We start from the raw sequence: 13931 nt of genomic DNA, 5'->3' as shown, positions 1-13931 counted from the left end.
ATCTATGTCTCCATCTATTTCAATTCTTCATAGGAAAAAAAAAAACAGACTAAATCCTCAGAATCACAAACTTCCAAACACCTAAAAGTCAATTAATCAAAAGACAACATACAGGAATTTTACTTCAGGAAATGGTGTTTTTCATAAAAAATAAACAGATACTTCTGTTAGAATATTACTGTGCAAGAAACATACTGTGGAAAGATTTCAATTAACAAACTTCAGTTGTGCCTCAGTTTCCACAGCCATTAAAATAAAGGGCTCTTTTAGTCATAATGTTCACATATTTATAAGCCACAGGTTGTTATTTTTGTACATCACTTACGTACACATTAGTGGCCTTCTACTTTGGGCAGTGTATTTTTTAGGTGTAAATTACTTGTGGGTGGACGAGGCAGTTCTCAGTTCCACTTAGTCCAGCACCTCTTTCCTTGATGCTTCTGATCCGGGGACTGAGTGAAGTGGTAGATTTATTGATATGTATGTTCATATTTCAGGAAATACAAATATTTCTCGAGGCTGGAGATCAGCTTCCAGATAACAGTACTTTCAAGATAATACCTATCCCAAAGATACCAACAGCCACCCCTCCAAATTCTGGTTATTTTAGGGGTTTCCATCACATATGTTTTCTAAACAACCACACCACATTTAGTTGAATAAAACAGAAAACCTTAATTCCACTTTCAATATTTCTTCTCTTTTTTTTTTTTTGCAATATAAGTATTTCTACCAAAAAACACCCCAAAACAAAAACAACAAAACCCAAAACCACTGCAAAGATTTACAGACATAATGATAATACTATATTGCCCATCACAGGCATGTTTATTTATAAATAGCTGGACAGGAATAAAAAATAATGTCAGTGAGAACTGAGTTGCCCTTTAAATGAAAATAATCATCTGGTTATTTCGGTCAAGCAGCTGTATATGCAGTAGGAAATCTCACTCCCAAATATTATGATGACTCATCTACTTTCCTTTTCTAACAAGTAAATGTTCTTTCCTCTTTTAAAGTGCAGCGTTGATAAACCCTGCACAAGCTGCAACGCTACACTACATCCCCCTTTCTAAATCTGTAGAATTTAAACTGCAGTTACCCATTTATATCCATAAAATTACCCAGTATAATCACCGGGGTTATAAGGTTCCTTCACACAAAGAGCAGACCTTTGAGATTTGCTGCCTTTATCAAAGCCAACATTTGAAACAGCATGCAAAACGTTCAGGCTGGAAATAGGAAAGGTACAGCCTGGACACCTCACAACTTCCTGGAAAGAGAGGAGTTAATCAGCACAGGCAGTTCCGAGAGCTTGCAGTGAGACACAGGACTGTACTGCAGATGTGTGGAGCGCACTGAAGGTGTGGCCCGTGCTTTCCACATGCATATTTAAATACTTAAATTATGTGGCCTTAAGGCTATTATTAAAGAACAACCTCACAGAGAGGAAGAATTACACAGAGAAACGAGGCCTAACACATTTCTTCAAATAGAGAGCTGGGAAGAAGAGAAGGAAAAGCCTGGGTTACTCACGATTCTTTTCACCTCTCCACCTTGACCCCGCTTTTATTCTAGGCGCGATGTCCACAGCAGCAGTTATGTCTACTAGCCCAAGCAGCAGCAGCAGTGACAGCACAGCCATGCCAGGTAACAAAAAATAAAAAAAAAATCACCTCTACCTGGAGTACTGATAGAGATGAATTAGATGACTTTCCTTAGTAATGAATAATTGGAGCTAACAGCACTTACTCAGCAGAGGCAGAGGGAGATGTAAAACATTATTCCTACTAGAAATGTTTATTCAGAATTTCCATTGCATCGTCTATTTCCTTCATCCAGGGAATGCAAAGACAGAAGAGTTGTAAAGGCTTCCCCTAGCAAGGAGCCTCTGGCACTCAGACGCACGAGGAGATGCAGTGACAGCTTTCTGTGGTCCCTCAGAAGCCACCGGCTCCTCACCTGCCTCTGCCACCTCTCAGCCCTTCCCAGTGTTTATCAACATTCCCCACAGCACCCTAGCAGGGGACACAGCCAAGCTGAAAACGGAGGAGTTTTTTCTCCCTCACTTCCATATTTCACTGCAGTTTCACAGAGCTGATGACACGGAACGTTTTCATGTTGACACTCAAATCTCATTACATTTATCAATGGCCACAAAAAACCAGTTTGTCAAGCTTCCCCCCTACCCACAGAGGGGACGCAAAGGCAAAAATATAATGTATCCAAGATGAGAGAGAAACACTTAAAAAAGAAACTTTTTTTTTCCTTTAAGCTGTTCAGTAACTCTGTCTCTTATTCAGCATAAGTGTCTTCTATTTCTAGGGAAAATAACACAAACAATACCACCTCCCACGCAGGTTTATGTCAGCAGATGCTGCATAAATGGAACAGTTCACTGACAGTAAGAGGAGCTCTGAGAAATTTTGCATAGAGTCTGTGCTACTCAACAAACCTTCCCCCTGCAGCCCACCAGCCTCTGGGCACCCAGAGCCCAGTGCAAGCAGACTCCAGTGCTTGCAGCACAGCCAGCAGTGCTGTTGGCAGAGATTTAACCCTGTATCTGTCCATACCAGGGAGCCAGATCACAAACTTCCCCGCGGCGACTGAAACGGTCTCAAGGAAAAACTGGAACACAAATTATCTGCTAACCCTTTCACCAGAATTATGAAATCACTCCACACAACTTGTGAAGACCCAGAAAAGCTTCATCCTGAGAGCTGACAATCACTATAATAAGACCACAGGGCTTTTCACTCATGGTGACAGAAGGCTTTAGTTTGCACGAAGTCTACATTTATATTTAATAAAAGCAACTGCAAAATATCTAGTTCTTTGGCATCATCTGTCTCAGGAATACTGAAAAATTGTTACTTATAGAACAGTAAAACTTATTTTCTTAATAGAATAGCAATGAATTAGCATTCTCCAAGCTGACCTGCCTCATACATTGCATGATATCTGTTGAATAGATGCTATGGATACGAATGAGTTGCAGCATTAAGGGTTTTTTTGAATAAAGTACTGGAATAAATTTCTAGATACAATTTCAATTACCAAGAAAGGAGAGAGAAAGTAAGTTATTTCAGTCTTAATAATAGATTTATTAATTTACAGTGTTCACAGCCACTGCTGTTTATAAGCTCAAAAAGATTACTGCTATTGAAACACTCCACAACAACCAGTTAGAGTGTGACCAGCTGAAACCATTCCTTTCCAGACATTCTCACGCCAGTGATGGAAACTTCCCAAAAAAGGCCAGGAGGAATTTTTTCACCTAGAGCTGGCAGACCTCAGATGACCATAGAGATACTGTATCAGAAAGTTTCAATGGCTATCAAAGTGGTTATCTACGAAACCTTTAAAAGGAACTCTCAGTTTCTTCATTTGGACCAGTTGGAGAAATTAGGAAGGGAGATGTGCTCTTATTTCAATTTGAGTTTACTATGTTCAGTACAAAAAGCAAAGTATTTAGTCAGAGCATATAAAGAACCTGCCAAATTACCCACATGTTAACACATTACAAGCAGCCTCCAGTTTTGCTCTGAGCCCAGAAGCCCCTACATTGCTGTTTCCCCTGTGCAGATGACCAGGGGTCACCTGGTCACCTGGTCACCAGCAACGTGTCTGGGCAGGGAGAGAGTCTCCAAGTCCTTGTCTCGGTGGAAATTGTGGATGTAAAGCTTTGGTTTCTTTGTGATCGTTTTATTCATCAGGAGTCACACCTATGGGGTGAAGAACAACGGAGCATCACTCCTACTCATGCTGTTAGGCCTTTGACCCATAGCAAAAATAACTCCTATGGTAAGATGCAGCATGAAAAGAAATGGTTAAGGGGTTCAGATTATCCTTTTTTAAAGCACTTTCTAACTGCACATCCTTCACCATCTAAAGTCATGCAAGGGAAGCGTGTCAATGAGCACTCTCTAAAGATGACTCATCACGTTACTGGTTATGTAAGACACCTGAATGTACCAAATTGTTCACTGCACCAAAATACAGCAGAGGAAAAAAACCCTCAGTTAGTACAAGGTGGTCCTTTAGGAGCACACAAGCAGTAATGTGGAATGGTATTGCTTACTCTGAATGGAGAAAAACTGACTTTTCAAATGACAGCTGCAATTTTGAGCACCAAAACCAAAAGGCTTTGTGATCTTGCAGTCGGCTGTGCACTGTTTGAAGGATGGAAGATAAAGATTTTCACACAAACGAAAGTGTGGAATTTCAGAATGAAAAAAGTTAATCTGAGCTAAAAATTTGAGCTGCCTCATAGAAGAAAGCCCTGCCTGGTAGTTAATGCTTGTTATCCTTTATTTGGTCCCAGATCCAAACCTCACTGAGCCTTGTGCTGTGCAAAAGTAAACCGGTGCATCAGATTGGTATTTCTCCAGCCGACGGCTCAGCTCTCAAGCCCCGCAGTTGTTTTGTCTAACAGGCAATGTTACACAGAGTTAAGGGAAAGCTTCAGAACTGTAGGCCAGACGGCTTTTCATCTTACAAGATTGATGGAAGGGGACTTTTATGGACACAGACCTCTGCATGGGCATTTTGCACAAGTCACATCCATTTATCTCGTCACAGGAGCTGTTGCCTTCAGAAAAGCTGTGCCATATTCCTGATGGGTGTGAAGGGATGCTTAAAGTAGCATCCCATGAGCGACCATTTTTCATTCACACAAAAAAAATGCAGTCAGACAGGGAAAACTCATAACCAAAAATGTTTTTATATTTCTCTATCTAACAGAGTGCCTCATGTACATTGTTGCTGGTTGGCAGGGCAGTGGGCAATTACTGCCATCAAGGCAATGCCAGTCCACCACCTTCCCCACTGGAGTAATAGCAAGTAAAACCAAACACATTAAGCACTCAGAGGTGTGAAGCCCCATAAAAGGTGGCCTGCTCCTATGTGATTCAGTGTTTTATAGCTCATTTAACTTGTTTCAGTTTCTGCTGTGTAATTTCTGCTCACGTGAGTTCCTCAGCAATTTGAAAACTTACTCAAAAGCAAGACAATTAATTCTGGAATTAACCAGGTGGACAACTCTTTCAGAAATGCAGTGGACCCCCTATTTAAGACTGGATGCCTTCCTGACTTATATGTTACAGCTCAGTCAGAAGTTAAGCACTGGAAGATAAAATTACAAAATGAATTTATGGCCTGTGTTATGCTAGTTCTATCTAGCTTTAATATACATAATTCTGTCAAATCTTCAGACGTATTTAATTTCTTTTCTCCTCATCTTTCATTATGACTCAGCCCCTTAAATTCTAGTTAACTGCACTATAGATAACAGTCACTGGCAATTTGCTGCACAGTTCTTTCCTTGAATCAAGAATCTTCCACAGAGCTTTTTATTCATAAAAAGTGGAACTTTTTTTCTAGAGTTCTCTCTCCCTTCATTACAAACTTTACCTTCACCTTCTTCTAAATGGTAGCAGAGCTCTCTACAGCATCTTGGCACGGGCTTCCAGGGAGGGTGTGAAACAACTTCTGCATCAATTCACAAAGACATGATGAAAGCTACAGCCTCTCCCACTGGAAGCCTGCAAGGCTGTGAGGTCAGCCCTTTTGTGCACAGAAGTCCTTCTCCACTCCCCAAAGCTAATTCCTTACACAGGGGCATCTCTGTCGCTTCTGAAGAACCCACCACTGACTGTGTCGGAAACCGATAACCTGGGAAAGCTTTTTCACCACAGAAGTCACAAAGTGCTGCTTTAGTGCTCAAGGAGGACAGACTGACAAGGCAGAGCTTGGCTGGGCACCATAGCACGGGCTCATGAGTCATCCTCTCCTGAAAGTCACACTAGGACTGGGTCAGCCCATGAGTAAGGGCATCTATTGCTCCCTCTCTCTCTTATTGTGGAGGGTAATGAGGTGCCATTTAGGGTCCTTGAATTTAAGGCATCTTTATCAAGTTTGTAAAGCAAAGTAGGTCTCTATTTCTGCAGTACATCTATACTTAAACAGCTGCCACATACAGTTCTGACACTGCCTTTGACACGTTTCTGCAACGGTTTCCCATTTTAGAAGAAAGACTAAATCTGGTGACTGTCATGGAGCCCCTGTGAGCAGCCATGCAGAGACTTTGAGGCATGACAGGACAACAGTTACAGAACTCATAAAAGCTAAACATTAGCTAAGTTTCATTTTGCAACCCCTACGACTCTAAAAACTCCAGGGAGATCAACTCAGATGCAGCAATGTTTGCCATGAAAACATTGTAATTCTGTGAAGTGAAGGGCACACACACATAATTCAGCAGCGTGTGTGGGGACCAGACCTACACACCATTTTACCCCTGTAAGCTTGGGGAAAGGGTCGAGTTCCCAGATCAGCTTGGCAGGGTTTTTTGTTTTGCTTGTAATACAGAACTAATTAATAGATCAACTGAACAAAAGACCCTGAGACTTTCTGTAGCTCATGGAGAGTACAAAATTTTACTGTTGCCTTAGTACTTTTTTTAATCATCCAAATGCATAAAATTTTAAAAAATATGCCAAATTCACTGTTCTGTTAACATACCTGTTATTTTATCTGTTTACTTACAGAACACCAACAGTGCACTCAGCACTGTATAATCATATAAATTGACATTACCTCTCCCCTAAAGACTTCGTGGTCCAGCGCAACTGTGTCTTAAAAGTCATTTCTTCTATGAGAGCATATGTTTGTTTCTTAATTTCCTCACTTTTGAGCCTTTAAATTCTCAACCATAACATTATACATTTTGCTAGCACCTTTTAAGTTTTTGGTGGTAGGGGAAAACAAAAGTGTTCTTCATAAAAAGACATACACACAAATCTTTAAGTGTATGTACAGGCATCTATTTATACATGTTTCTGCTAATAAACTCACAAACACAAAAGGAGAGGAAGATTTGCACAATTAAAAAGCAGTTCTGATACATATTAAATTGAATAAAGTTACTTTTGGGTGAACAGCCTTAAACTATATATATACACTTATTAATTATATACAATTAATAGGAAATAAAGTTCCATCTAATGAAAATTGGATAAGAGATGATCTGGTTTTTGAGGGAAAAAGTATATTTTGCTTACCCATGCACCTTATCAATTTACCATCTATTCTCATGCCCTCAAGGTAACATAGATTTTTTTTTTTTACCAAAGAGACTTCAAAATACTTACAGAGATCAAAGAATTTTACTGGACTTATTTTTTCCATCTGTCTGCAGAAGACTAGGAATTGGACAAAATCTGTAAAGCTAAGTCAGCAACTATTATATCTTTTATAAGAAATTCCCCATTGCTGGCCTAAATAGCATGAGAAAAGCAGGAATTAAGACTTTACCTTTTTCTTATCTCATAACACATATTTTTTTATTTGCTTGCAGAAAACACTCTAAGTCCATCTGGAAGCAAATGAAAGAAAATCTGATCCAGGAACACATCATAGAGAAGGTTTTTTGTTCTTCTTGTTAAGAATGCAAAGTGAGTTCCTATGAGATATCTCCAAACTTGCACTTAGCAACCTAGACATCTCAGAAATTGTAACTGGCTACATAACAGAATGTGTCTTAAAGGCTGTTATTTGAGAAGTAGTCTCAATAGCTGGTGGCTATCTTGTCCTTCATACCATGGCATTCCAGGATAGATTATGCATCTACAGCCACTACTGGAAAAAAAAAACATGAAAGAAAATCCAAAAATAAAATGGCCAAATAGCTAAGGACCAGAAGAGCAGGGCACTCCAACTCCAGCTGACCCAGGGTGTCTGAGTGATGCTGATGCTACCACAGGCTAGTAAGTCAAGTTCCTTCCTGTACCTTCCCCTTTTAGAGCCACAAATTGCTTCTACACAGTACAAAACTACTTCTCCCTTAAAGGTAAAAATTATCAGCAGACTCTGAATCCCAAAACACCATTAGTAAAGAAATCACAGCTTTCATGAAAGCATCACATCTCAATATGCCTCCTTAGCTTTGGCACTAAATCAGCAAAAAGCCTGAGTACATCTCAAGAGCTCTCAGGACCCCCATACCAGGGCACTTCAGTCCTTTAAAGGCACTCTGTCTCTTACTGCTGTGACCTCAAACCAGGAGCCAGAGAATGCCTTCTTCTAGTGATTATTAACATTTTGCTGTGTGACTGTACAGCTAGCAGTTCTTCACAGTTCTACATGAGCTGATATTTCAACATAGCGAGTGTTTTATGTTAGCATAAATGAGGAGCCGTATGAGATTACCACAAGGACGCTTCCCAGATCATGTTGATAGTAAAATTTTATAAGATAATGTTGGCGCTGGTAACATCAAACTTATGGATTAAATATGTCCCAAACACATTTAATGTATTCAAGTAATTTATCATTATCTGTTCTAACAAACCGGCAATATTTATCCTATTAATTCAGGCAAATGTAGAACTGTTTACTGAGTGGTAGAGAATTATAAGAATATGTTCAGACAAAAATAAACACAAGAAAACTAAAGTGAATATTGTTTAATGCAAAAATATGCCATCCTACTCAGCTCTCAAAATAAACTGCTAAACTGTCGTCAGCCTTCTGCTTTTCAAAAAAATGATTGTTAGGCTAATCTGTCAGGCCTAATTTCCATTTCTATATTTACTTTTTTTTCACACATTTTAAATATAATGCTAGTGGGCTCCAAGAAACCCTTCGGAGAAGGCTGGGACATTTTGTGATTATGAGGTCAAAGACAAAGCTTGTTGCATTTTTTCTTCTTATCTATGCTTTTAAAACTTCTTCCCTTTTAGCTAATGGCTCTTTACTGAAATCTTATTTTCCTTTTTAGCAAGCTCTGACTTCTTCATACTCCATCTCAGTGTACTACTCTTTTCTTTTTCCAGTGTACCCTCCACTTATCATTCCTCATCTCCTGTATCTCCAGTTAACCACCTCCTGCTCCGTGCTGAGCTGAAAGGAAGAGATGAAAGAAAAAGATAGTTGTGCTCAGATGAGTGGATAACTGATGGTGACAAACCAAGGCAAGGGTGGCATTATCTCAGCTGCCGATTTTGAGCAGGTAACATGAGACAAACATGCAATACAACTTGTAGACTGCCCCTGTGCTACACCTCAGCTCGAAAAGCTAAAAATTGGAGCCAGCCTACCAAGTACATAAAACTCCGCAAAATTTATCCCAGAAGGTGGAGATATTCCCGGTATTCATTCTGTTCATTTAAGAAAAGAAGTTGCTTTCTACACATTCTTGCTGAATGGGGCATGATGCTGGAATATAAAATCAACTACTTTATCTAGAGTGGGTGGAACCAGAAGCATGGGGAACTATTTTGGCAGATGGGCAGAGAAGAAGAACTTTGACAAAATGTGTAAAAGCAGGTATAAGAGTCTGGTTACACTTTTTCTGCATCTGCCAACACTATTCAAACCTAAATTGCAATGCAGTAAAACCATTACAGTATCTTTATCCAAGCATGTGAGGGCATTTCCTCTGCAGTGCTTCCATACTGATCTTCAGAACAAGAATGAAGGTCGATGTCTCCCAATCTAATAAAAAAAAAAATCCCAATTGAAGGACAACTTTAATGGGCAATTGCATTGGTGTTAATGAATTGATTTTTTAAACTTTTTTCGTTTTCCATTTTGTCAGGGAAAACTTAATTCTTCAGTGTTGAATTTTGTTATTAGGAGATTAAGTAAATTATAATAATTTTTGCAATGACATGGCTTATGTCCCAAATGGTGCAAATATTGCTGACCTTAATATAGCAGAGCTATAGCAAACTGTGAGCATCTGGCCTCCTCTGCTTTGATCAACATTTTCAAAGCCTACTTGAGAAAGATGGATGCTCTTTCCTATTAAGAGAACAATGGGAACTGGGTTTTCCATGTATCCAGAGAGAAGGCAGTAATACAATCTTCAGAAGTCAATGGTAGTTTGTGGTCTAGTGGATTTTTTTTTGTGCCTTTGAAAATCTCCCCAGTGAGATTCTTTGGGTGAATTAAAGCCACGGGGTAATCTCCTAAATTGGAACAGAATCAATAAGCTAAATGAAAACATTTACCTTAAATTCTAATTTAAGCCCTGGACTGATGGAATTAAAAATATTGTATCTTTAATAGATGTATAGAAATAAGTGTTTCACCATTAGCTGATCTGTCATAAATAGCATGGGGCTAAAATTACTGTCTAAAAAGTCATGCAAACTCTATATTCAAGTGAAATAAAACACAAATATATTGAACACATTTTTCTGTGGGTTGAGCTACAGTAAAGCTAGGGGCACAGGCCACTGTGCCTGATTTTTGTTTATATTTCAAACTAAAAGATGCTTTCGTAGCTGATTCAGGGCAGCGTTTCATTTTATGTTTCACGTTGTTCTTCCATACACAGATGTGTTAATGGAAATCAGCCCAATAACAAAGGTATGTGTTTTTAATGAGTTCCACTCTTTCTAATCTAGAAAATCATTAGTATAAAATATTGATGTTTGGAATGATATCATAATAACTAAGACACAGGAAAACAAACATTCCTAAGTATATGAGCTACTTGAAATTAATAACTTCAGTAATAAAATCAATACTTTCCTCATAGTACTTAGTAATTGCTTCCAATATTGAATTTTTTTGTATGGCACCATAAGGTTTGCTTAAGATGTGGGTTGCTGTTATTATTTTTATCTGTCATAAAGAGAAGCATTCTTCTGGGAAATCATTGAAAATGCACATGTGAAATAAAAAGGAAACCACTGGAAACATCCAAGTAGCTGTTTTAAAGATTATAAAATCACAACTAGGAGACATCTAATCCTGATTCATTTTCCTTTGAAAAAACTGAAGTGCCCATAAAATGCAAATGCACCTTTCAATTACTGGTAGAAGTTTTTTATGGGAGTGAAAAATAGTATATTTAAACGTAAGATGTGGTTTTAACAAAAACTGTGACTCTAATAACCAAATTCTCCTTGCCAGTACCAGGATGAAACATAGCTAAATTATGCTATAGAAAAGATGAATTTTTGAGAGGCAGAGCTATAATAATATAATTTGCCAGCTTTTTTTTTCTAATAGATAAGATGGATGTTCTGTATAACACAAAATGTTCTGTATAACACAAAAATAAGTAATAATAATCAAAATAAAATGAAAAGACCCTCAACTGTATTAAAGACAGATGAGAGACTGATTATCTTACTATCTCATAAGATGGGAGTGATGATTATCACCTTTCAGAATTATCAGCATAAATCCCTGTTTATTGCAATGAATGCAACCTGAATGCTATAAAATGGTTTCAGTGACTGCAGGTGTTGCTCCTCACTGAAAATCTATTTTTTTCTCTAATTAGTAAATCTAGTCTATTATCCTTCTTTTTCTTTTTTTCCCCAATTGTTTGATTTTCCATGTTAGCTAAGTTAACACATTCACTTCTCACTTACATGTGGACCAGTTGTCTGATACATTTCACAGATCTCTGCTCTGTTGACAGCTATTCTAGGTGCATTTGGAGGTATTTTAAAGATGAAAGCTGTTAACATGACTTTCTCAGACAGGCCAGTTAAGACAATAGTTTCAAATTTACAAAGCTTGTAAAACAATTATTTAAAAAAACACTTTTTTTTTTTGCATTTTAATCAGATTTTTAAAATACTAACAGTCACAGAAATACTGTTAGATTTTCAGACAAAAGGCTAATTTTTTAAGTAGAAAAACTATATTACTATTAAAGATTATCACATAATGCACGTATATTTGCTTGTGCTGTGGTATAACACGCAAGGTTTTTGCAGAGAGCAAAAATTAACCTCCAAAATCTAATGGGTTTGCATTTGCACTGCAGACTAAAACTGCAGTCTGTAGAAAATGAAGCCTGTAGAAGTCTGCAGTGTGACATTCTGCCCGTGCCTCCCAAAGAAAGTGTTCCTGTCTTCCCAAACTGAAGACTTGACATCAGCAAAAATGAAGACCAAGAGTGCCATGAAAGAGGTGAGTAAGCGCCAAGTGTGAGTGGCAGCCCTTGGGCAGGGTGTGCACCTGCACAGGCTCCTGCCTGACACAGTGGCAGGGATGCTGTGATGGAAGCTCAGCCTGGAAACAGCCTGAATATCACTTTTGTGGGGCCCTAGAAGTAGGTGAAAGCATTCCTGGCTGACTCCCACTCCGCATTTCTTTCTCTCCACTGCAGATCGCTGCAATTTGGCTCCAAATATCTAATACAAGGCCAGAGGGCTGGCTCAAGATGTTTTTTTTTGATTTTATGCACACTCAATGTCCACTGCACAAATGAATCTCAGCCTCACTGTACATCTTTAACATTTGCTTTGGTTTTGGAGGGAACCACTGTCTCTGAAAGTGTTTTTTTTCTCCCACCATATTCCAAGACCTACCATTAGCTTTTGCTATGCAGTGAAACTTCATTAATTTGAGTTAAAAAAAGAAAAAATCAGTCAAAGAAGAGCCACCGTCAACTCTGATGTAAACAAGCTCCACAGACATCAAATGCATTTGGTTTGCAAACCTCAGGGCAGATTTCAATCCCACATATAACAGTATGACATCTGGAAAGAAGGAAAGAGGGGAAAGAAAACCCTTTAAGAACAAGACAAAGCTTTTCCCTTCACTCGCCCTTGCTTTCAGTCCCCCATCTTTTTTCCCTTTCTTTCTCCTCTCCATCCTCTACACTTCACGTAGCACACGTGCTTTCTCAGCCTGGGAAAGCCACGTGGCATAACTTCAGCTATGCCAATTCAGTTTGTCTAAATAATTTCTTCATTTAACATAAAGTTGATTGGTTTATCAGACCTACACATTCGGACGATCTTTATATGGAAAGATTTGCCCTCAATTGAATTAACAAACCCATCCTCTTCACTCTAACTTTATAGGGATTCTTTAACATTTTGCTCTTTTCCTCTCTTTGGAGCAGTTCAAGCCTTTTTCTTGGATGTATGTATTTCCTTATATATATATATATATATGCAATATATATTTGGATTTGTATTTACTAACTGTTTACAGCAAGGAAATAGATATAGAGAACAAAATGAAGCAAATGCCTAACATCTTGTTTTGTAAGGTGATAGCCACTCCTCTAACCAACTGCTACACTTTGTAACAGGCACTGCAAGGCCACCTGTAGATCCATTACCATTTATCTGGAATTTAGTCTATTAGCCTTAACACCACATGACATAATTCTCTGCTTACAACATATGTTGGCAGTTGCACTCTGTGAGGTCCATTTACCGAATCTAAAGAGCCAGCACACAGCAAAACTGTGCAATGTAAACACAGAAATCCCTAGAGTAACTTTGTATTTGTAATCCGCATTGCTGCTTGATTTGTTTTGAATTAGATACATTTTAATTTCGTGATTCTGAGATGTATGCAATTGCTTCATGTACTACCACGCTTATGTAATACAATCCAATGTAGATCAGAAATTAGGAACTGCAACTTACTATGTCACAGTTTAGAAAATGGTATAAAAGAAAAAAAGGGTAAAAAAACCCCGAACAACAATTGAAAGAAGTAGGAAGATGGAACTCACTTTTTCTAGAAATCAGCAGGAGTTATAACCAAAGTACTTAACAGAGTAATGAAACAGGTCTAATAAATTTGCAGCTACAGGGAGATGTCTGAACTTTATTTTGTGACTAACTCAAGCTCATCATATTGGCTTTTGAAAGTTAATTCTCAAGAAAGTCTAAAAAGCAATCAGTATTGAGAACCAATTTTTAAAACACTTTTTAATGTTTTGTTTAATAAAATTTAGACTGCAGATGTCACTGTATCAACTGTTGCTAATGCAACTACTAGTAATTGTAAATGGCACCAGTATGGTCAGATTAATTTTAAACAACAGAATCTTAACATGAAGAAATAAAAATTTTCATTTGCATTCAATCTACATAATAAACAAATCTAAGAACATTTGGATCCAAAGTATGCAGCCAGCTGAAATGAAGGCTATGACAGGT

General features: G+C 38.2%; 1 protein-coding gene across 6 annotated transcripts in view; it reads right to left on the bottom strand.

Annotated features, from left to right (window-relative positions):
• The window catches only part of ROBO1 (roundabout guidance receptor 1), a 713456-nt gene that overhangs the window by 514129 nt on the left and 185396 nt on the right, over positions 1–13931 (bottom strand). Inside the window, exon 1 of one of the 6 annotated variants that reach the window (XM_027692620.1) lies at positions 1753–1997. The exons of 4 other annotated variants lie outside the window; for them this stretch is intronic. Coding sequence is in view for 1 of the 2 variants with exons in the window: in XM_027692618.1 (XP_027548419.1) it covers positions 1537–1645 (109 nt within the window). In the remaining variant the exon portion in view is untranslated. One more of the 6 variants, XM_027692618.1, reaches the window with a different exon arrangement.

The sequence above is a fragment of the Neopelma chrysocephalum genome, unplaced genomic scaffold (genome assembly GCF_003984885.1).
Source record: "Neopelma chrysocephalum unplaced genomic scaffold, ASM398488v2 Primary Assembly neopelma1_87, whole genome shotgun sequence".
Classification (NCBI taxonomy): Eukaryota; Metazoa; Chordata; class Aves; order Passeriformes; family Pipridae; genus Neopelma; species Neopelma chrysocephalum.
The sequence above is the reverse complement of the archived record's forward strand: the minus strand, read 5'-3'. Positions and strand labels throughout refer to the sequence as shown.